This window comes from Cryptococcus neoformans (assembly GCF_000091045.1).
Source record: "Cryptococcus neoformans var. neoformans JEC21 chromosome 13 sequence".
Classification (NCBI taxonomy): domain Eukaryota; kingdom Fungi; phylum Basidiomycota; class Tremellomycetes; order Tremellales; family Cryptococcaceae; genus Cryptococcus; species Cryptococcus deneoformans.
In genome coordinates, this window is record NC_006682.1 from 126,157 (window position 1) to 147,432 (window position 21,276).

The following is a 21,276-nucleotide window of genomic DNA, read 5'->3' on the forward strand; positions in this document are numbered from 1 at the left end:
ATAATATTTTTTTGTATTCTCTTGACGTCTACTTATCACTTTATCAGAACTCAGTCAAGACATTGGCCCAATACACCAAAATTGCGAAGAGGCAGCCATCAGGTAAAGTATTGTAGAGGGCTTTGTAGCTGACTCGGAACCATAGGCAGTCATGTGGTAGTCAACTGGTAAACACTCCATAACGAATACTTTTTACTCCTTGGATGCTCTGATGAATGTCCATCAGCAAGCTACAGCAAGTCCTGCTGTACATCTACTACTTGAGCTCTGGACGGAGCCCTTGGACCTAGATGAACATATGTTTGTACTTGGCGAATGCGGTTGAGAGCTATGTTGCTACTCCCCATTTGTGCTGATGTCAACAGAACTGTATCGTCAACGAGGCTTACATTCTCTGATGGTGAAAGCAAATACAGCTGGTGCAACATTCCAGGTACTGGCATACAGCGCTGCTCCTTCGAATTCGCACTGAACGAAAATTATGTCCTCACTGCTTTTACCACTCATGTAAAAATCTCAACAATTTGGCAATTCATTATACAATGCAGTTTATAAATTCGAGAGTTGACGACATTATAGAAAGATGGTGATGAAGAGCCCTGGATCCACCTTTTAAAATCCCTTTCCTCCTTCCTCATCAAACGAACTGCGATTTTCGAACTATTCGACAGCATACAGTGTCACTGTTGAAGCTACCCTCATGCCCCCTGTTCGACATCATCCTTGTTCGGCTTGAATGATAAGCTGTTGGTTTTTGACTTTCATCAGTTATGATGGGCAGTTGCTTCCTTATGCCCTTCATTGGGCGAAAATATCCATCGACAGCAACCTCCAGAATTTTGTGAGATGATAAGCATGGTGAATTCCACAATTTCAGTGCGGAGGTGATGAACAGCTGTCCTGTCTGGCTGCCACCATACGCTGTACGAGTCATGAATGTCAAGACCTCTAAGTTTCTCTTTATGTATTCTTCAACTGACCATAGCTATAGACTCTTTGTAGGTGCTCCATATATTTGATCAACCAGATACCTTTCTTCATTAGTCTACCAAGCATTGCCCAAGACCGACCGGATTCTCATCGCCTCTCAGGACAGGCAACTCTCCGGAAGAGGAAGATGAGTTAGAATGCTCATCATCAAAGGGATGAATGTTTTATGCTGTAACTTCGAGATTGGTGACTATCGATGGGAATGTTGAGGCTTCTAATTTCATTGACGTTTTCTGGCAAACAGCTCATTCGTAAAATAAACTCGCTCGACAAGGTGAAGCAGGAGACGCTCGCTTGAGTGTATCAGTTGGTGTTGTCGAGCTGTCTTTATGAACGAGACTAATGACCTCCTACTAGGACTATATCTCTCTGCCTTGTCCACAGTAGACGTTCATATCAGTCGCAACCTCTGAGATAGATACCCTTAACGTCATATCCTACTCTCCCTTCTTCACATTACCTTTCGGACACATGATGGTAGATGTTTAGTCGGGCTTGGCGTGGTATGCTTAGCTGATGCATGAGGGATCGGTTAAGTCGTATCCAGGGACTATGAGGAGCCCTCTTTATGAGCAACAAAGGTAGGTTCAGATGATGTCGATAGTATTGGAAGGGTTTGTTCCTTCACATTGTCTCGTTGTTTCTGGTCTCTTATTGTGAACCCTAAATGTTTCTTTCAGTCTCGCTTTATAATACGAAGTGAAAAGGCATTTCTACCTCTCTTACAGTGACCTCCCTTACAGTTCACATTGATTGATACATGGATCCATCCCTTATGCTTTTCTATGCTAACATTAGTCAATATCACTTCGGACGAGCACCGAGCCCCTGCCTGACCTCTTCCTATGGCCTGTCGCTGCCTTTCGTGCCTTCCTCTTCCTCCCTCGTTGAACTTCAGGAACTGCTACAGCAGCTGCCAGAGTAGGGGGTGCAGGTTGACTGATAAAAGGAGAGGTGGATGTGGACGGTATGGGTCCAGTTGAAGTCGGCACAGCAAATGATGAATTAGAAGTTGCTAACAAGGACTCATTAAGGGAAGAAGATGAAAAGACTGAGACGGCGGGTGGTTCTTCATCATGTGAGACTGTCGAGGGAGAAACGCTCCGCTGAGAATTTGGCCTCTGGATGACCTCAAAGCGGATCTTCTCCATGATAAACCCATCCGTTACCAAGTCGAGTTCTTTCGAGTTCTTGGACCTTTTCGAGATGATATCGCCAGGGATGGATGGGATCATGACTAGCCGAAGACCGTAATCATGAAGCCTGCTCCACTCTACTCGTTGTGGGCTGGTGACCGTCAAGCCTAATGCCTTTTGGGCAATGTTCAATGCTTTGGCTGACACAAAATTAGTCAACAACCATTTTTATCGTTGGGAAGTCTGTGTGCACTCACTGTAATAATATAAAGTTACATTTTTGAATCGCAGTTCCTTGTCGGGCTTGGTATGCGCGGCTATTGTCATATGGTCTGTCAGTTGAACATATCCCGGAGAAGATCTGGGAAGAACCTATGCTTGCGAAGCTCTGGATTGAGCAAAGCACCCCCAAGCACTTCGTCTCCCCTTAACGCTGCTCCCATTTTAACTACCTCTTGTGTGGCATCGAATGTCTCCACAGCATTTAGATAGCTTAAGGCCGAGGGAGTGGCAATGGCTTCATCATGCCGCTCATCCCCAAGGTGGGCAGAGGCCACAAAAAGGATAGAGCTGACCTGGTATCAGGCCTCCATGACATGCATCTGAGAATTTGAAGTCAGCAGGAAACTGGTCATAACAAAAAGATACCATTAACTAACCCACTTCCAGGTCTCATTCTTCATTGCTTTGATTTTCTTTTCCCTTTCACTGACAGACAGGGCGGTGTCTCTCGCCGCTAGCTGTTGTTCTCCATAAACATCTTCTTCGAGCCGTCTCCTGAGCTCAACATCGCCCAGTCTCTCCTTCTGCGCTTTGTAGAGGGCTGAGTTCCTTTTAACTCTTGTAACTAGAGCCTGTGTCTTCTCATCCTCCTTAGATGAAAAGTCTTTCTTCTTGGAAATGCGTTGGAAAGTGGACGTAAAGTTGTCCTCGTTGATGGAGGCTACGGAGGCCGCTTTGTCAGAAGTTACTGTATACCATAGCATGATTCAGTCATCGACTTCATACATACAGCTTTGGTCGTTTTCCAATGCTTCCAACAGCCTCTTGGCGATGTTACTTCTTTGCCACAGAATCCAAGTACTCATAGCTCGAGTCTGTTTCGTCTCAGCCAGCCGCCTCTCCAAAGCAGTGAGAGATATTTTGTGCAGGTCGCAGAACTCCTCCATAACCTCCTGGAGTTTCTGTCGAAGACTGGGAATATAGGACTGCACTTTTGCGGGAATGGTGGATGATCCATTCTGATGACTGACGAAGGAACACGCACTCCACTGGAGTTCATTCGTGTTGTTCGGATCATCTGGGTCTTGGTCATAGATAAACGAGGAGAGATCAGCTGTGTTTAAGTTTTTGGCACTGTCGACTTGTTGGAGAAACATTGAACACTGGAAATTTTCCGCAACGAAGTGTTATAAAAGAGGCGAATGATATGAGTGGATGTATATGGCAATACTGATTGAATGATACCAGAGACAGAAGACGGAGGACACTGCAAGAAGACTGAGATGCGTGAGAACCAAATAGATCGCACGCACTTTTTTACCAGATCAGGCAACTCCATCCGGAATTTTGGACTTGTGGCACCCAGGCCATTCCAGATGTAACGTCTGTCATACTTGCTTGTTGCTCACGCATCTTCTCTTTCTTTGTTCGTTTCTCTAGCCAACATTGGGACGTCCCAGAGCTGCGTATGTCTCCAATAAGCCCCGGCTTCCCAATCCTTTATCCATAAATCCCAACACTGCCTCATACGACGCCAGCGTGGGCTTCGTTTGGCCACCACTCTTACTCCAACTCGGTGCTCAAGTTGTGCAATGATGGATTGTGTAGGTGGCAGGCTATCCATGAAGTAACATCATATGTCTTTCAGTATGTAAATATTGAGCTTATATGCTACTCATGAATGAATTTTATGTCTCACCAATGACAACATACAGGGTGAGTGTCCGTGATTTGCGAGCTCTATTTCATCGATCACTGCAACGAAAGGGGACTGAGCTCTTCCTGTAAATAAGGATATATAGCTAGTTAGGCATATACCTGAGGAGTTCATTTGATAGGCTGGAATGACAAGGTACTCCAAATCACGACGCTGACACATAGCAGACAAGTTTCATAGTCCATCAAGTCGACTGACCGTTTCGCCTTCTGAAGCTTACGTTCATCTTGTTGCAAACGGATCTTAAGAGTAGCCCATGATATTGTCAGAATGATTGATCCAACCTGGATCTGGAGGCATGGGAAATGCTGGTGGAGGCATGGGAATTGCTGGTGGAGGCATGGGAAGAAGGGAAGATCAAATTACATAAGCTAGAACACTTGTGGTATTGAAACAAATAAAGAAAAAGGATTGTAGAATAGTTTTCATGCAACTTAGACATCTCTGGCAATCGACACCGCGTGCTCAAGCTCTCTCTAGACAACTCTACATCTGACAGGTTATGAGCCTTGCTGCTTAACAGCACTAGACTCTAGCAAACACATCAGTCAACCAACACAAATCCTGCAGGTCACTATTGCATTAGTACCACAGGTACTGCTTGATACCAACAAGTGGTGAGAAAATCTGGTGCCCCCCAGTGGCAAGTCACTGCGCCTAGTGCACAAGCAAACTTGCCTTGCGTTAGCTAAGTACAACCTGGACGTCTCTTTATCTCTATTACAAAGAACACGACTCTCACTTCTCCTATAGAGCTCTGAAAGCTACACACACATCATGTCCAACAATACAGACAACAACACATCTACCAGGGGGTCATCTTAACTGGCCCCCAGAACTATGCTGAATGGGAGCTATCTATCAAAACATCTCTCATCCTCAAGGACCTGGAGATTGGTACTCCAGTCAGCCTTGACAGCATGTCCTCCAAAGAGGACAAGGAGAAGTACAAGAGGTCCAGGCAAGCTTTTGCCCTTCTTATCAAATCACTCTCACCAGAAGTCCAGGCATCCCTCCCTGCCAACATACGATCTGTAGAGACAGCAGACAGCTCAGCACTCTGGGAGGAGCTCAAATCCCAGTACTCAGCAGCAGTGGGCGCAAGACAGGCTCAACTTTTGCAACAAATGTGGATATCCCCTGTCATTGAAGGAGAAGACCCAAACAAGCGCATGGCAGAAATCAGATCAGCCCATGCTCAGATCAACAGCAGTGGTGAGAACCTCTCGGACCGAATGCTTGCCTATGCCATGACCCTAGCTCTTCCAGAATCATTCACCACTGTCAAGCAAACTCTCTGGCTCAGGGAACCACTTACCTCTTTGGCTGTGCAGGCAGCAGTCCAAGCTGAGTGGACAAGGAGGTCCAGTGAGGAGGTAGCAATGGCTAACAGGGTGCAAGAGAGTCACACCCAAGGCAACAAAAGCAATAGAAGGGCCAAGCCAAGGGAATGGACTGAGAAATGGTGCAGTATCCATAAAGTGCCTACTCACAATACCAGAGACTGCTCTCTCAGGAAGTTCAGCAATAACCACAGCCAGTCAGGTCAGGCTAGGGTAGATCCACCTGGCCATGCCTATCTTGTTCAACTGGCTGATACTCTCTCAGAATGGCATCATAAGCTAGGGCATTTGGGGATTGAGAAAGTGGTTAGGCTTGCAAAAGAAGGGAGACTTGGTCAGAATAATCAATTGAAGAATACAAATGCTGGTGATATCAAAGATTTCTATTGTGAAGCGTGTATTAAGGGGAAAACTGGGCGACTTCCTTCACCACCTGAACCCAACATCAGAGCTTCCAGGCCACTTGAACTATTGCATATCGACATCTGGGGACCAGCACCAGTCGCTTCCAAGGGAGGTATGCGATACTTCCTGACTGTCTATGATGATTACAGCCACCGGATTTCCCTCACCTTGATGAGAATGAAGTCTGAGACACTGCAGAGTTTCAAAAACTTTGTCAATCATGCTGAAACTCAGACTGGTCATAAGGTTCAATCTATTCGGTCTGATAGGGGCGGAGAATTTACATCAGCAGCATTCCAGAGGTATATCAGGGAGAAAGGGATTGAGCATGTCATGGTGCCACCTGATGCTCATGCACAGAATGGGAGAGTGGAGAGGGCGCATCTTACTATCCTCAATGGTGTGAGAACTTTGCTTGTGGAGACTGGACTGCCAGCTAGCTTCTGGGGTGAGGCTGCTAAATACATTGCCTTCTCTCGCAACTGCTCCTTTGACTCCAACAATGGAATTCCCTTTGAACGCTGGTATGGCAAGAAACTGTTGTTCACTCAACTTCACGCATTTGGAGAAAAGATTTTCTTTAGGGATTATACCAACACCAACAAATTGAAGCCTCGCTATCGACAAGGAAGGTTTATGGGGTATGCCAGTGATAGCAGCACTTCCAGTTATCGAATTCTGGATGATGAAGACAAGAAGATCAAGGTGTCAAGGGATACCATTTTGCCAAAGAAGCTGGACATTCCTCATTCCAAGATGCCAGCAAGGGGGAGTATTCTTAGGCTGGAGGAGTGGGATGACAACAAGAACAGAGACACATCAACACATGCTCAAGATCCATTGGCAGAAATACCTGACAGAATCATCCCTGCCCCCATGGAAGTGAATCCTCAGGATGAAGTAAGACCTAGAGCAGTTCCAGCTGAGCATCAATCACCCATGGAGCTTCTTCGTAGGCTGGCAAGGTATGACACTGGAATACAGCAACAACCTGAGGCATCACCATCATCCAACGCATCAGAAGAGACAAACAGTGATGTTTCATCCATTGATCCTCTTGCCCTGACTGACAATCCAGAGACCTGGGGTACTATCGCAACAGCTCTGAATGCTATGGCAATCAACACACCCAATACCTACAGAGAAGCTATTCAGTCAGGCGAGGGGGAGCAGTGGCATCAGGCTATGATGGAAGAATTGGAAAAGATGGAGAAGTATAATGTGTGGAAGGTGGTGGATAGGGCACCAGGACAGAGGGTCCTGAAGGCAAGATGGGTTTATACCAGGAAGATTGATGGGACAACAGGGAAACCAGCAGCATACAAGGCAAGATGGGTTGCCAAAGGATTTTCTCAAAAGGCTGGAATTGATTACAATGAGGTCTTCTCTGCTGTTGCCCACAAAGACTCGATTAGGGTATTCCTCTCTCTGGTCAACCATCTTGACATGGAATGTGACCAGGTGGATATCAAGGCAGCCTTTCTCAATGGCGATCTCGAAGAAACCATCTATCTTGAAGCACCAGAAGGAAGCGACATCCCAGCAAACAAGATCCTACTCTTGAACAAGTCACTCTATGGGTTGCGACAGTCACCAAGATGTTTCAACAAAGCACTTGATCAGTGGTTAAAGTCTCAAGGGCTGAAGCCAACCAGAGCTGACCCCTGCTTCTATGTTCGACGTTGTGAGGGGGAATTGCTCATGCTCTCTGTCCATGTGGATGATCAGCTCATTGCCTGCAATTCAAGAAAGACATTGGACGAATTCAAGCAGGCACTTAACAGCAAATTTGAGTGCTCTGACTCTGGGCCTGCTGGCTACTTCCTGGGCATCAATATATACCGGGACAGGCCACAGAAGAAACTCTATCTCTCCCAAGAGCATTATATGGAGTCCCTGCTTGACCGCTTTGACATGTCCAATTGCAATCCAGCAAAGACGCCTCTTCCTTCAGGCTTCAAACCGATTCCAGCAACAGATCAAGAGCATGAGCTAGCACAACATCGACCATATCCAAAGCTAGTGGGCTCTATTCTCTATGCAGCAACAGTGACACGGCCAGATCTAGCCCATGCAGCAAGTGTTCTGTCAAGATTCATCAGCAAATGGAATGAGTCCCATTGGCTTGCAGCGAAACATTGTCTGAGGTATATCAGAGGCACTTCAGATCTTTCATTGACCTTTGATGCCCACTCAAGCAAGCGAGTTGCACTGGGATACGTTGATGCAGATTGGGGAGGAGACCTTGACACAAGGAGGTCCACCACTGGTTATGTTTTCAAGATATATGGAGGTGTAGTTGGCTGGAAGTCAAAGAGGCAACCTACTGTGGCTCTCTCAACCACAGAGGCCGAATACATGGCCTCCGCTGATGCAGCAAAGCAGGCTATTTGGCTAAGGCTGCTCTTGGATGATATAGGACTTGGCCTGGGTGATCAGCCACTCCAGCTGCTCAATGACAATGCTGGGGCCATTGCCTTGTCAAAGAATCCAGTGAACCATGAAAAGTCTAAACACATTGATATGAGGCATCATTTCATTCGAGAGAAGGTTGAGGATAAGGCTATCTCACTTGCCCATGTCCCATCAGTGGAAAACATTGCTGATCTTCTGACAAAGAGCCTTCCAGCTGAAGCTTTTGTCAAGTTGTGCCATCTCCTGGGAATGCAGAGGTTGGATCAAGGGGGAGTGTCAGAATGATTGATCCAACCTGGATCTGGAGAGATCAGTAGGGATCTGGAGGCATGGGAATTGTTAGTGGAGGCATGGGAATTGTTGGTGGAGGCATGGGAAGAAGGGGAGATTAGATTACATAAGCCAGAACACTTACAATATCGAAACAAATAAAGACAAAGGATTGTAGAATAGTTTCCATGCAACTTAGACATCTCTGGCAATCGACACTGCGTGCTCAAGCTCTCTCTAGACAACTCTACATCTGACATCGATAACGGCAAGACAGGGGACAGTACTCACCACGCGTCGAGTCGCTTCAAAGGCTGCCTTCTCTGCAGGGCTGAACGACCATCTCCAACCAGTCCATCCCTCGGGGAGGTGTCCCTTATGCATCTTGACAGCCTTGTAGTAAGCTTTCTCAGCCGCCGCATTCGGAGGAAGAGTGGCGTGAAGCACGGCGGTGTGGTCGGCCAGGTTTGGTACGAAATTGCGAAGGTAATTAACGAGACCAAGGAACGAGTGGAGTTGGTGAGAATTGACCGGGAGGGGGAACTGCTCGACACGTGCGATTTTGGCGGGGTCAGGCAGGATCTGTCCGGGGCGGATGATATGGCCTAAGAACGCTACTTCGTCGAGGAACAGCTTTGACTTCTCACGCGAGCAGCGAAGACCACTTCGACGTAGGGCAGAAAGAACACTCACAATATTATCATGCAGGTCCTTCGCATCCTTCCCCATTATGATGATATCGTCCACATAAGCCTCGCAACATTCCCCAGTTAAACCTTGTAACGCCTCATTAATGCGACGCTGTTGAGCGGCCGGCGCGTTCCGGATCCCTTGAGGCATTACCACCCACTCTAGGAGACCGAGAGGAGTGGTGATAGCGGTTTTCGGGATGTCCTCCTCCTTCATTAGCGTTTGGAAAAAGGCATCCTTACAGTCAAGTTTTGCGAAAATCTTGCCCTTCCTGGCGGCACGGTGGAGGATATCCTGGACATTCCCCATAGGGTACATGTCGGGGACCGTGATGTTGTTCAGAGCGCGGAAATCACAGACCATTCGGAATTTGCCATTACCTTTGGACACGAGGAACGCCGGGGAGGCCCAAGGGGAACTAGAGTATCGAAGACGTCCTGCATTCAGATGTTCTAATAACATCTCTCGGAAACGGGGAAGCAGGGCTTCCAGTACTCGATAGGGTGGCGAGCGGTGGGGAGTAGCACCATGTTTCAGGTTAATTTCGAAACGCACGCCAGACTTTGTTTTGGAGATGGTGGGGAAATTTCGCACGTCGCCTAGGTCGTTGCAGAAAACATCGTGGAATTCGGTCTGAAGCTTGCGTAGAACATCCGTCAGACTGTCGGACTCGGCGGCTGCACGGGTCTGTGAAAGATTGGGGCGGGTGTCGGCGAATGACACTGTGGTGGTAGTCGAGGCGGGATTTGCGGCGGCGTGGGAAACTGGCACACCTAACTTTTGCAAGCCTAACGCAGACAAGTTCACACCGCCCGCCTCCAATAACCGGACGAAAGAATTTGATTCCGCGAGTAATCTGTGCTGCACGAAGAAATTTAGTCCTAAGATACCATCGTAGGTACCGTGCAGATCCATCAGGACACCATCGACTCGATACATGCGACCACCTAGGGAAAACGACCCGATGACCATATCTGTGACCAACGGACCCGCCAAACCTCCGGCTAGATGCACTCGCATCCGTACCAACCCTTTTCTCACTTCCCAGCCCAGTCTCGCCGCCAACCTTGGATCCACAAAAGTTGTGGACACCCCCGTGTCGAGTAAGAATTTAGGGGAAGGGGGTTGCGTCACGGGTATCATCATCAGCTGGAGGAACGGTTTGGGTTAACGTCAGATAGGCCGAGGTGGCATCGCCTGCCGTCAATTCAGTCTCGAGTTGGTTGACCTTAGGAGTCGGAACACGTGTACGGGTAGGGCACTTGGAATGCTGATGCCCCGTTTTACGACAATCGTAGCATCGGTTCTCCTTGCGGAAGACTTCACGGATATGGCGACCCGCCGGGGAGAGATAATATGGCAGAGCGTGGGAAGGGTCGTGGTAGTAGGACATCAAGTGGGGTAGTTGGACGGTGTCGGAAGAAACCTGGTTGGTGGGACGGGACCTAATCCGAGAGGCGGCATCCTCGTGTTGAATTCGTTCGACGTGGTTACTGATCAAGGCCCGCAGTGCGTCCAGATCGTCGACATGAAATTCGGGCAAGTCAACCAAGCGAAGGAAAAGGCGCTCGGGACAGGCCGCACGGTAAAAACTGGTGAGTTGTTGGTCGGTCGGGTATAGCTTGCTCCCATGAAGGTGGGCACGGTGCAAAATCACCGCGTTGTCGAATTTTTTCCAACCCTCCGACGACACCTCGTGGAAGGAGAGGCGAAAAAGAGCACGGCTTTCGCGGAACTCCCAGTTGGACGGCATGGCCTTAGCCTTGAAGGCGGCTGACCACGTCTCCCATGTCGTTATTCCATCGGCCTCCATACGGCGACCGTCTTGCTCAACCCAACCAACGAGACCAGCGCACTCAATCGAATTGTTCGCCAGCTCAATCACTGTCACACGGCGTCTCTCTTCCACCTCCTCGTCATCCGAGGGAGTCAGAAGGCCGTGCGTTCGCAAAACCTGTTGAAGCCGACGCAAATGGGTAAGGGCGCGGTCCGCATCGCCAAGGGGACCCTCGAAACGAGGGATGTCTGACGCCTTGGGCAATGGTATACCTCGGGGTGTATAACGTTCCTTGGTAGCTGATAGTTTGTTTTGTTTAGCCAGCAGCTCAGTGAGGAGCGCCAGCGTATCGTCTTGTTGTTGGACGCGGTCGACCAGACGCGCGAGTAACTCCGTTGGAGAGTCCTGAGCTGATTTGGGCATGGTGGATATGGTGTAAAAAGGTAGGTGCTAGTTTCGAAAAAAGTGTAGGCACTGGGGTGTGCCTCACTGCGTTCGGTGGGCGTTCGGAAAGGATGGGCGTTCGTGGTATAGGTCTAGAGGGCGTTCGGATGTGTTCGAGGAAGCGTTCGGTGTTTGTTTATAGTTATAGTGGTCTACTGGATGCGAAACTAGCAATGGTTGATATGCATGAGTTTCGCTTAGAGAAAGAGAAAACTATAACTATGTATGAGATCTATATATATATATATATGTATGGATGTATGCAGAAACAAACAGAAGTCCATCGAAAAAAAGGGACAGAGATCCGGCGAAGTCCGCCGCCGCGTCTCGGCAGCAATTGCCGGTCCTATGCATGAGAATAAAATATCATGCATAGGATAAAGGCGGGACAGAGCTCGATGCCGCGTTTCGGCGAAGTCCGAAAGACGCGTTTCGGCATCAAATCTCACCTACCAACATCGACCAATGCATAGGAATAAATCCTACCATATGGTGAGAACGAGTGGTGGTAAGGGCTCTGCACTTACAGTGGCCCAGGAAGGATACTGAGTCGACGAAAAATTTCGACTTGCTAGGCGAGCAAACAAACCCGCTGTTACGTAAAGCTGTGAGAACCGCGCGGATATTTTTCGCTAAGTCAGAGTCAGTCGCGCCCCAAATGATGATATCATCGACATAAGCTTCACAACAAACGCTGATGAGGTTACGTAAAGCCTCGTTGAGGCGGCGTTGTTGTGTTGCCGGCGAGTTGCACGCGCCTTGCGGCATCACAACCCATTCGTATAAACCCGAGGGAGTGCTGATTGCCGTTTTCTCGATATCGGGCTCGTGCATGAGCGTCTGAAAAAATGCATCGGTAAGGTCGAGTTTGGCGAAAACCTTGCCACGGGCGGCGCGTTGGAGAATGTCGTCAATGTTGGGAACCGGGGTGCGATCTTTAACCGTGACACTGTTGAGGCCGCGAAAATCGCAGAGGAACTGGAATTTGCCATTTTCTTTCTTAATGAGGAAAGCAGGGGCGGCCCAAGGGGAACTGGATGGACGGAGGCCGCCTGCGGTACTGTAAGTGCAGAGCCCTTACCACCATTCATTCTCACCATATGGAAGGATTTATTCCTATGCATTGGTCGATGTTGGTAGGTGAGATTTGATGCCGAAACGCGTCTTTCGGACTTCGCCGAAACGCGGCATGGTCGATGTTGGTAGGTGAGATTTGATGCCGAAACGCGTCTTTCGGACTTCGCCGAAACGCGGCATCGAGCTCTGTCCCGCCTTTATCCTATGCATGATATTTTATTCTCATGCATAGGACCGACAATTGCTGCCGAGACGCGGCGGCGGACTTCGCCGGATCTCTGTCCCTTTTTTTCGATGGACTTCTGTTTGTTTCTGCATACATCCATACATATATATATATATATAGATCTCATACATAGTTATAGTTTTCTCTTTCTCTAAGCGAAACTCATGCATATCAACCATTGCTAGTTTCGCATCCAGTAGACCACTATAACTATAAACAAACACCGAACGCTTCCTCGAACGCATCTGAACGCCCTCTAGACCTACACCACGAACGCCCATCCTTTTCGAACGCCCACCGAACGCAGTGAGGCACACCCCAGTGCCTACACTTTTTTCGAAACTAGCACCTACCTTTTTACACCATATCCACCATGCCCAAATCAGCTCAGGACTCTCCAACGGAGTTACTCGCGCGTCTGGTCGACCGCGTCCAACAACAAGACGATACGCTGGCGCTCCTCACTGAGCTGCTGGCTAAACAAAACAAACTATCAGCTACCAAGGAACGTTATACACCCCGAGGTATACCATTGCCCAAGGCGTCAGACATCCCTCGTTTCGAGGGTCCCCTTGGCGATGCGGACCGCGCCCTTACCCATTTGCGTCGGCTTCAACAGGTTTTGCGAACGCACGGCCTTCTGACTCCCTCGGATGACGAGGAGGTGGAAGAGAGACGCCGTGTGACAGTGATTGAGCTGGCGAACAATTCGATTGAGTGCGCTGGTCTCGTTGGTTGGGTTGAGCAAGACGGTCGCCGTATGGAGGCCGATGGAATAACGACATGGGAGACGTGGTCAACCGCCTTCAAGGCCAAGGCCATGCCGTCCAACTGGGAGTTCCGCGAAAGCCGTGCTCTTTTTCGCCTCTCCTTCCACGAGGTGTCGTCGGAGGGGTGGAAAAAATTCGACAACGCGGTGATTTTGCACCGTGCCCACCTTCATGGGAGCAAGCTATACCCGACCGACCAACAACTCACCAGTTTTTACCGTGCGGCCTGTCCCGAGCGCCTTTTCCTTCGCTTGGTTGACTTGCCCGAATTTCATGTCGACGATCTGGACGCACTGCGGGCCTTGATCAGTAACCACGTCGAACGAATTCAACACGAGGATGCCGCCTCTCGGATTAGGTCCCGTCCCACCAACCAGGTTTCTTCCGACACCGTCCAACTACCCCACTTGATGTCCTACTACCACGACCCTTCCCACGCTCTGCCATATTATCTCTCCCCGGCGGGTCGCCATATCCGTGAAGTCTTCCGCAAGGAGAACCGATGCTACGATTGTCGTAAAACGGGGCATCAGCATTCCAAGTGCCCTACCCGTACACGTGTTCCGACTCCTAAGGTCAACCAACTCGAGACTGAACTGACGGCAGGCGATGCCACCTCGGCCTATCTGACGTTAGCCCAAACCGTTCCTCCAGCCGATGATGATACCCGTGACGCGACGTACGCTCTTTTCCATCCCTTGCTCTCCATATCCGTTCCAGTCTCCGCTGACAGCCGTTTATCAGCCCCCTCCCCTAAATTCTTACTCGACACGGGGGCGTCCACAACTTTTGTGGATCCGAGGTTGGCGGCGAGACTGGGCTGGGAAGTGAGGAAAGGGTTGGTACGGATGCGAGTGCGTCTAGCCGGAAGTCTGGCGGGTCCGTTGGTCACAGATATGGTCGTCGGGTCGTTTTCCCTAGGTGGTCGCATGTATCGAGTCGATGGTGTCCTGATGGATCTGCACGGTACCTACGATGGTATCTTAGGACTAAATTTCTTCGCGCGGCACGGATTACTCGCGGAATCAAATTCTTTCGTCCGGCTATTGGAGGCAGGCGGTGTGAACTTGTCTGCGTTAGGCTTGCAAAAGTTAGGTGCGCCAGTTTCCCACGGCGCCGCAAATCCCGCCTCGACTACCGCCACAGTGTCATTCGCCGACACCCGCCTCAATCTTTCGCAGACCCGCGCGGCCGCCGAATCCGACAGTCTGACGGATGTTCTACGCAAGCTTCAGACCGAATTCCACGATGTTTTCTGCGACGACCTAGGCGACGTGCGAAATTTCCCCACCATCTCCAAAACAAAGTCTGGCGTGCGCTTCGAAATTAACTTGAAACATGGTGCTACTCCCCACCGCTCGCCACCCTATCGAGTACCGGAAGCCCTGCTTCCACGTTTCCGAGAGATGTTATTAGAACATCTGAATGCAGGACGTCTTCGATACTCTAGTTCCCCTTGGGCCTCCCCGGCGTTCCTCGTGTCCAAAGGTAATGGCAAATTCCGAATGGTCTGCGATTTCCGCGCTCTGAACAACGTCACGGTCCCCGACATGTACCCTATGGGGAATGTCCAGGATATCCTCCACCGTGCCGCCAGGAAGGGCAAGATTTTCGCAAAACTTGACTGTAAGGATGCCTTTTTCCAAACGCTAATGAAGGAGGAGGACATCCCGAAAACTGCTATCACCACTCCTCTCGGTCTCCTGGAGTGGGTGGTCATGCCTCAAGGGATCCGGAACGCGCCGGCCGCTCAACAGCGTCGCATTAATGAGGCGTTACAAGGTTTAACTGGGGAATGTTGCGAGGCTTATGTGGACGATATCATCATCTGGGGGAAGGATGCTAAGGACCTGCATGATAATATTGTGAGTGTTCTTTCTGCCCTACGTCGAAGTGGTCTTCGTTGCTCGCGTGAGAAGTCAAAGCTGTTCCTCGACGAAGTAGCGTTCTTAGGCCATATCATCCGCCCCGGACAGATTCTGCCCGACCCCGCCAAAATCGCACGCGTCGAGCAGTTCCCCCTCCCGGTCAATTCTCACCAACTTCACTCGTTCCTCGGTCTCGTTAACTACCTTCGCGATTTCGTACCAAACCTGGCCGACCACACCGCCGTGCTTCACGCCACTCTTCCTCCGAATGCGGCGGCTGAGAAAGCTTACTACAAGGCTGTTAAGATGCATAAGGGACACCTCCCCGAGGGATGGACTGGTTGGAGGTGGTCGTTCGGCCCTGCGGAGAAAGCGGCCTTTGAAGCGACTCGACGCGCGGTGAGTACTGTCCCCTGTCTTGCCGTTATCGATTATGATGCTGTCAAAGCGGGAACACAGCAGGTCTTTCTATTCACCGACGCTTCCAACACAGGTACTGGCGCTTGGATTGGTGTCGGTACCTCTCGGGAGTCCGCCCAGCCTGTGGCCTACAATTCGCGCACTTTCAATAGTGCACAACGGAACTATCCGGTACACGACCGTGAGCTGCTGGCGATTATTAATGCCCTCGATCATTGGCGCCCTCTGCTATACGGCATTCCAGTCCACGTCTACTGCGATCACTTTACCCTTCAATGGTTCCTAGGTCAACGTAATCTCTCTCCCCGTCAGCTTCGGTGGCTGAGTACTCTGAAGGATTTCGACCTCCGCATCGAATACATCAAAGGGGAGTTCAATACTCTCGCCGATTACCTCTCTCGTCACGCCCCTTCGGATGCCGTCGAACCTGCCGACCCCTCTCTGGATCAATCACCGGTTTCAGTTCATGCCACAATGACATACGAGCCCACTTTGGATCCGGACACCCTTCGCGCGATTGCGCAGGGTTATCAAGGTGATGTATTATTCAAAGAATGGCTTGCTGATCCGTCTACTGCTCCAGGTGTTACCTTCCATGATCATGATACCCACCGACTTCTCCTCGTTGACAACCGCTTATGCATTCCGGACGTTAATACACTTCGTGAGGAACTTATGCGGCAAGCCCATGAAGGCACTGCTGGGCATCTGGGAGTGGAGAAAACCATGGAGGTACTCAGGAGTGGATACTTTTGGGAGACAATGTCCAAGGATGTTCGTGAGTTTGTCCGTGCGTGCCATTTATGTCAACAGGCGAACGCACCCACGACGAAGCCGGCTGGTCCCTTGCATCCGCTTCCGGTCCCACGCGATAAATTCGATGATATCGCTATCGATTTTGTAGGACCACTCCCTTCTTCCGGTGGACACGACTATCTCCTCACGATCACGGATAGACTAACCGGGTTCATCGAACTGGTCGCCTGCTCCACCACGATCAATGCGCGGGATCTCGCCATCCTGGTTTGGGAGCGATGGGTGTCTCGTTATGGTTTGCCGCTCTCCATTACGTCTGATCGTGATACTCTGTTCACCTCGCGATTCTGGACAACACTATGGGAGCAGCAGAACGTCAAGCTCAAGATGTCCACGGCCTTCCATCCGCAGACTGACGGCACTTCGGAACGGTCCAACAAGACAGTAGTGCAACTGCTACGTAGCTGGGTGGATAGGCATGGCACCTCTTGGGTTAAGTACCTCTCTCGTGTTTCCCAAGCCATGAATAACACTGTCAGACGTTCCACAGGTTTCTCTCCGGCACAACTGGTCTTTGGCCGTCGGCTCCGTACCCTACCTAGTCTGGCTCGTCCTCCTCCGTTCACCCGGGTTTCCCTTCCCACACAGGCCGAATGGACTCTCGCAGCGGATCGCACCGACTGTAAGGTCCGGACAATAGACCTTCACTGAACTGGTGGGGCTAGCTCGGAGGGACAAGGCTTGGAGAGAACTGGTGGGCTCTTAGGGCTGGCAGGGCTCGAGGCTTAACTTCGGACTGGAGAGAAGCAAACAAGATCCCAAATGCATATGCTGATTATGTCCTATCAGCGACTAGTAAAGGAGACAAGATGAAGAATTGATAGGAACAAGAGGAGAAGGCAAGGTACTTGTGACTGTAAAGTCGGAAGAAGGAAAGGTTGAACACAACAAGGATAAAAGAATAAAGGAATTTGTGTGTAACCCAAAGAGCCCGAAGCTTACCTGATTATGTCCTATCAGCGACTAGTAAAGGAGACAAGATGAAGAATTGATAGGAACACTGATCAGGATTAGCCAGGGGGTCTGAGGGGAGAAGGTGATTAGTAGAGAGCTCTGCTTACAGAGGAGAAGGCAAGGTACTTGTGACTGTAAAGTCGGAAGAAGGAAAGGTTGAACACAACAAGGATAAAAGAATAAAGGAATTTGTGTGTCAACCTTTCCATGCACTTTGCCTTCGCTCTCGAAACCAGTCGCGACCAAAGCCCGGTAAACACCGGGGCTTGTGGCATGAAAAATCGGACAAGAAACTCGGACTTAGGACGAGAAATGGAAGAGAAAACAAGAAGAGAAAAAGCGGAAGTAAAATGATGCACGTGACCTGGGAGGGAGAGTGCGGATGCAATTTGACGCGCGCGACTTGGAGGAAAGGAGCGGAAGTAAATTGAGACGCGGCTCGGAGAAACAGGGGAAAAATAAGGCACGTGACCTGGGAAAGGGAGCGCGGATGCAATTTGACGCGCGCAACTTGGAGGAAGAAGCGGAAGCAAATTGAAACGCGGCTCGAAATTAGAAGCTGGGGAAAGTGGTGACCGTGGGTCACTGGGTCGGAGGCTAGCCTCTTACACCCTCCCCCTCCTGGATGAGACGGAGTATGTGAGGGAGAAGAAGGAAATGAGACACACACACAAAGAGGGAGAAAGAAATGAGCTAGAAGACTGTAGAAGCTGGGCTTCAAGGAGGGGCCAGGCTGAGAGACAATCCATGAAACATGTTGACTGAGGGAAACCCCCACCACGAAAAAACTCCCTGGCCTTTTGGCTTCTTTTCAGATTCTTTGTCTGGGGATAAAAAAAATGGGGGGTGGGGGAACCTCTTGTCTGTCTTCAGGCCTGTGAGGAAGGGGGGGAGGAAACTGGAGGAGAAAAAAACGGACGAGAAAAAAATGAGAAAACACGGCACGAAGGAAAAAAAAGGGGGGGAACGAAATTGAAAACCTGGACGGGTGGGCTTGGGGCTTGATGGGGGGGGGGTGGTTTGGCATCTGTGTGAAGGTGTCAGCCTGGTCTGAGGGGTAGATGAGGAAAAAAAAGGTGTTAGGGAGGGTGTATACAGCTCACGACGGAGTGTGGCCATGTCAGGGCCGTTAACCCTGGGGGTGTAAGGCATGCATGCCAAACACGGTCATTATGATCCCAAGGTCTGTTTCACTTCATACATAGATTTGCTGCCGCTTTTCTCTTATTTTGATTCCGTTTATTTTGCGCGCTCCTCACAGGCCTCAAAGGAATTTGCAGCAAGGAAAAGCCTCTCTTCTTTATCTTTAGAAAGAGAGCCCTTTTCCTTTGGTTGTCCGCGACCTGCTGTAGTTCTTTTGAGTGCTTGTGAGTCCCACTTCCTACTTGGAATGTGGTTTTATGCTAACTGGGCGGACTTTAGTAATTATAGCTTCGTTGACACTCTGCCCAGGTATGCTTGTAACTTCTTCTTTATCTTTAGAAAGAGAGCCCTTTTCCTTTGGTTGTCCGCGACCTGCTGTAGTTCTTTTGAGTGCTTTAATTATAGCTTCGTTGACACTCTGCCCAGTGATCAACAAACATATGCAAACTCATAGACCGCTTCTGCGCCCGGACAATCCAACTACCTCTTTCCTTGCCACCGACTAGACAACAGTCGTGTTCCAGCCGTCTCTCTTTCAATCAAATCAAGCCGAACTCTTTCAGTGAACACCCCCCCTGGGTTGTTACAGGGTGAACATCTGAGAAACATCAGTAGTAACGTCCAGTACGTCGAGATGTAGCTCATCTTCGCCAATAAAGTCTTCCCAAGCCTCCTGCCAACCTGCATAGTCCTGTGCCGTATCGCGACTGAGCCACCGAGCCTTGGGGCCTTCACCGGCGAGGCGGGCGCGCACTTGATAGACCTTTGGATGATTTCCCTTGGGGGTGAGGGTGCGGTCTTCAAGGATTTGGAGGATGCGTGGCGAGGAAACAGCCGGGCGGTCGAGTAGGCGAGGAACCGCGTGCTGGTGATACTGTTCGGACTCCCGGTATGGCTTGAGGCGCGAAACATGGCGGCGAGGCGTCGACTGTGTTGAGGTGACGGGAACATCCAATTCATAGAGTGATTGCTCGGGAAAGGCCTTGAGGATGGTGAAGGGGCCTTCCCAACGGGGCATGAACTTCGCAGAACGATTAGTGGCTGTCTTATATTCGTGACGGAACTCAGCTGTGTTCAAGTAGACTTTGTCTCCCGGGCGGTAGACCGGGTCCGGCCGACGATGCTTGTTGGCTTGAACACTTTGCCGATGCTTAGCGAGAAGCAGTTCGTCACGAGCGATGCCCTCTTCGAGGGCCATTGTAAGGTCCGGACAATAGACCTTCACTGTACTGTTGGGGCTAGCTCGGAGGGACAAGGCTCGGAGAGAACTGGTGGGCTCTTAGGGCTGGCAGGGCTCGAGGCTTAACTTCGGACTGGAGAGAAGCAAACAAGATCCCAAATGCATATGCTGATTATGTCCTATCAGCGACTAGTAAAGGAGACAAGATGAAGAATTGATAGGAACAAGAGGAGAAGGCAAGGTACTTGTGACTGTAAAGTCGGAAGAAGGAAAGGTTGAACACAACAAGGATAAAAGAATAAAGGAATTTGTGTGTCAACCTTTCCATGCACTTTGCCTTCGCTCTCGAAACCAGTCGCGACCAAAGCCCGGTAAACACCGGGGCTTGTGGCATGAAAAATCGGACAAGAAACTCGGACTTAGGACGAGAAATGGAAGAGAAAGCAAGAAGAGAAAAAGCGGAAGTAAAATGATGCACGTGACCTGGGAGGGAGAGTGCGGATGCAATTTGACGCGCGCGACTTGGAGGAAAGGAGCGGAAGTAAATTGAGACGCGGCTCGGAGAAACAGGGGAAAAATAAAGCACGTGACCTGGGAAAGGGAGCGCGGATGCAATTTGACGCGCTGTAGACACTGGGTGTCTCACTGAGTGTCGTAGTAGTATAGTGTGTAGTTGACTAGCAAAACATGCACTGGTTGTAATACATGTGGATTGAGTATTGAAGAACTACAACAATATGCGACTACTATTTTACTAAGTACCAACTGTGTGTCAGAAAGTAAAGTTACACACATCAAATGCCACGTCATTACTAAGTATTTCAAATGTAACATTATACACATGGAATGTTACATAATCTGGATGATTACATACACAACAAATATCGCTGAATATTCATACAGCTTATACATGGGAATGCATGCATGTAAATGCACTGCATAAATTCCTGCATGTAAATGCGATGCATAAATTCCTGCATATGCAATATGCATAGGAGGATGCATGCACAAAGACTGCATGCATGGAGAATAAATGAGTATAGTGCTCTGCACTTACACTCTCCCCCATCTGTCAAAGAGCCTATGCCTGGAAGCAAGAACAGCAGTTACCAGGAGGCAGGGACAGGAAAAAGAAATAGAAGTAATAAGAGAAGGACAAAGAGACAAAAAAGAAAGGAGAAAAAACAGCTATAAGCATGGGGGTCATGGGCTGACTCTGTAAATTCTTGTCACCAGATCCAGGATGGATAAGATGGGGAAGGAGAACGCAGCAGGTAACCACTCCGGAGCGCAGCCTTTTAAGATTTAGTCTTGTTGAGCACAAGCCAGGGGAAAAACAAACCATAAAGGCCAAAAAAATAACCCAACAGAGCAGCCCAAGCCAAGCCATGACACTATGGAAGAAAAGAAAAG

General features: G+C 49.6%; 1 protein-coding gene and 4 pseudogenes across 1 annotated transcript; 2 read left to right on the forward strand and 3 right to left on the reverse strand.

Moving 5' to 3' along the window:
* Nucleotides 1-2,707: 2,707 nt before the first annotated feature.
* CNM00490 (hypothetical protein) lies at nt 2,708-3,441 on the reverse strand (the record flags this gene model as incomplete). The annotated part of the gene is made up of 4 exons (XM_568354.1): nt 2,708-2,728; nt 2,786-3,096; nt 3,139-3,310; nt 3,394-3,441. The coding sequence occupies 4 exons, from the start codon at nt 3,439-3,441 to the stop codon at nt 2,708-2,710; spliced, it is 552 nt and encodes a 183-aa protein (XP_568354.1).
* Nucleotides 3,442-4,351: 910 nt separating this feature from the next.
* Nucleotides 4,352-8,716, forward strand: CNM00500 (annotated as a pseudogene).
* A 56-nt stretch (nt 8,717-8,772) lies between these two features.
* Nucleotides 8,773-11,898, reverse strand: CNM00510 (annotated as a pseudogene).
* A 41-nt stretch (nt 11,899-11,939) lies between these two features.
* On the reverse strand, nt 11,940-12,473 carry CNM00520 (annotated as a pseudogene).
* On the forward strand, nt 12,471-17,204 carry CNM00530 (annotated as a pseudogene).
* Nucleotides 17,205-21,276: the final 4,072 nt, after the last annotated feature.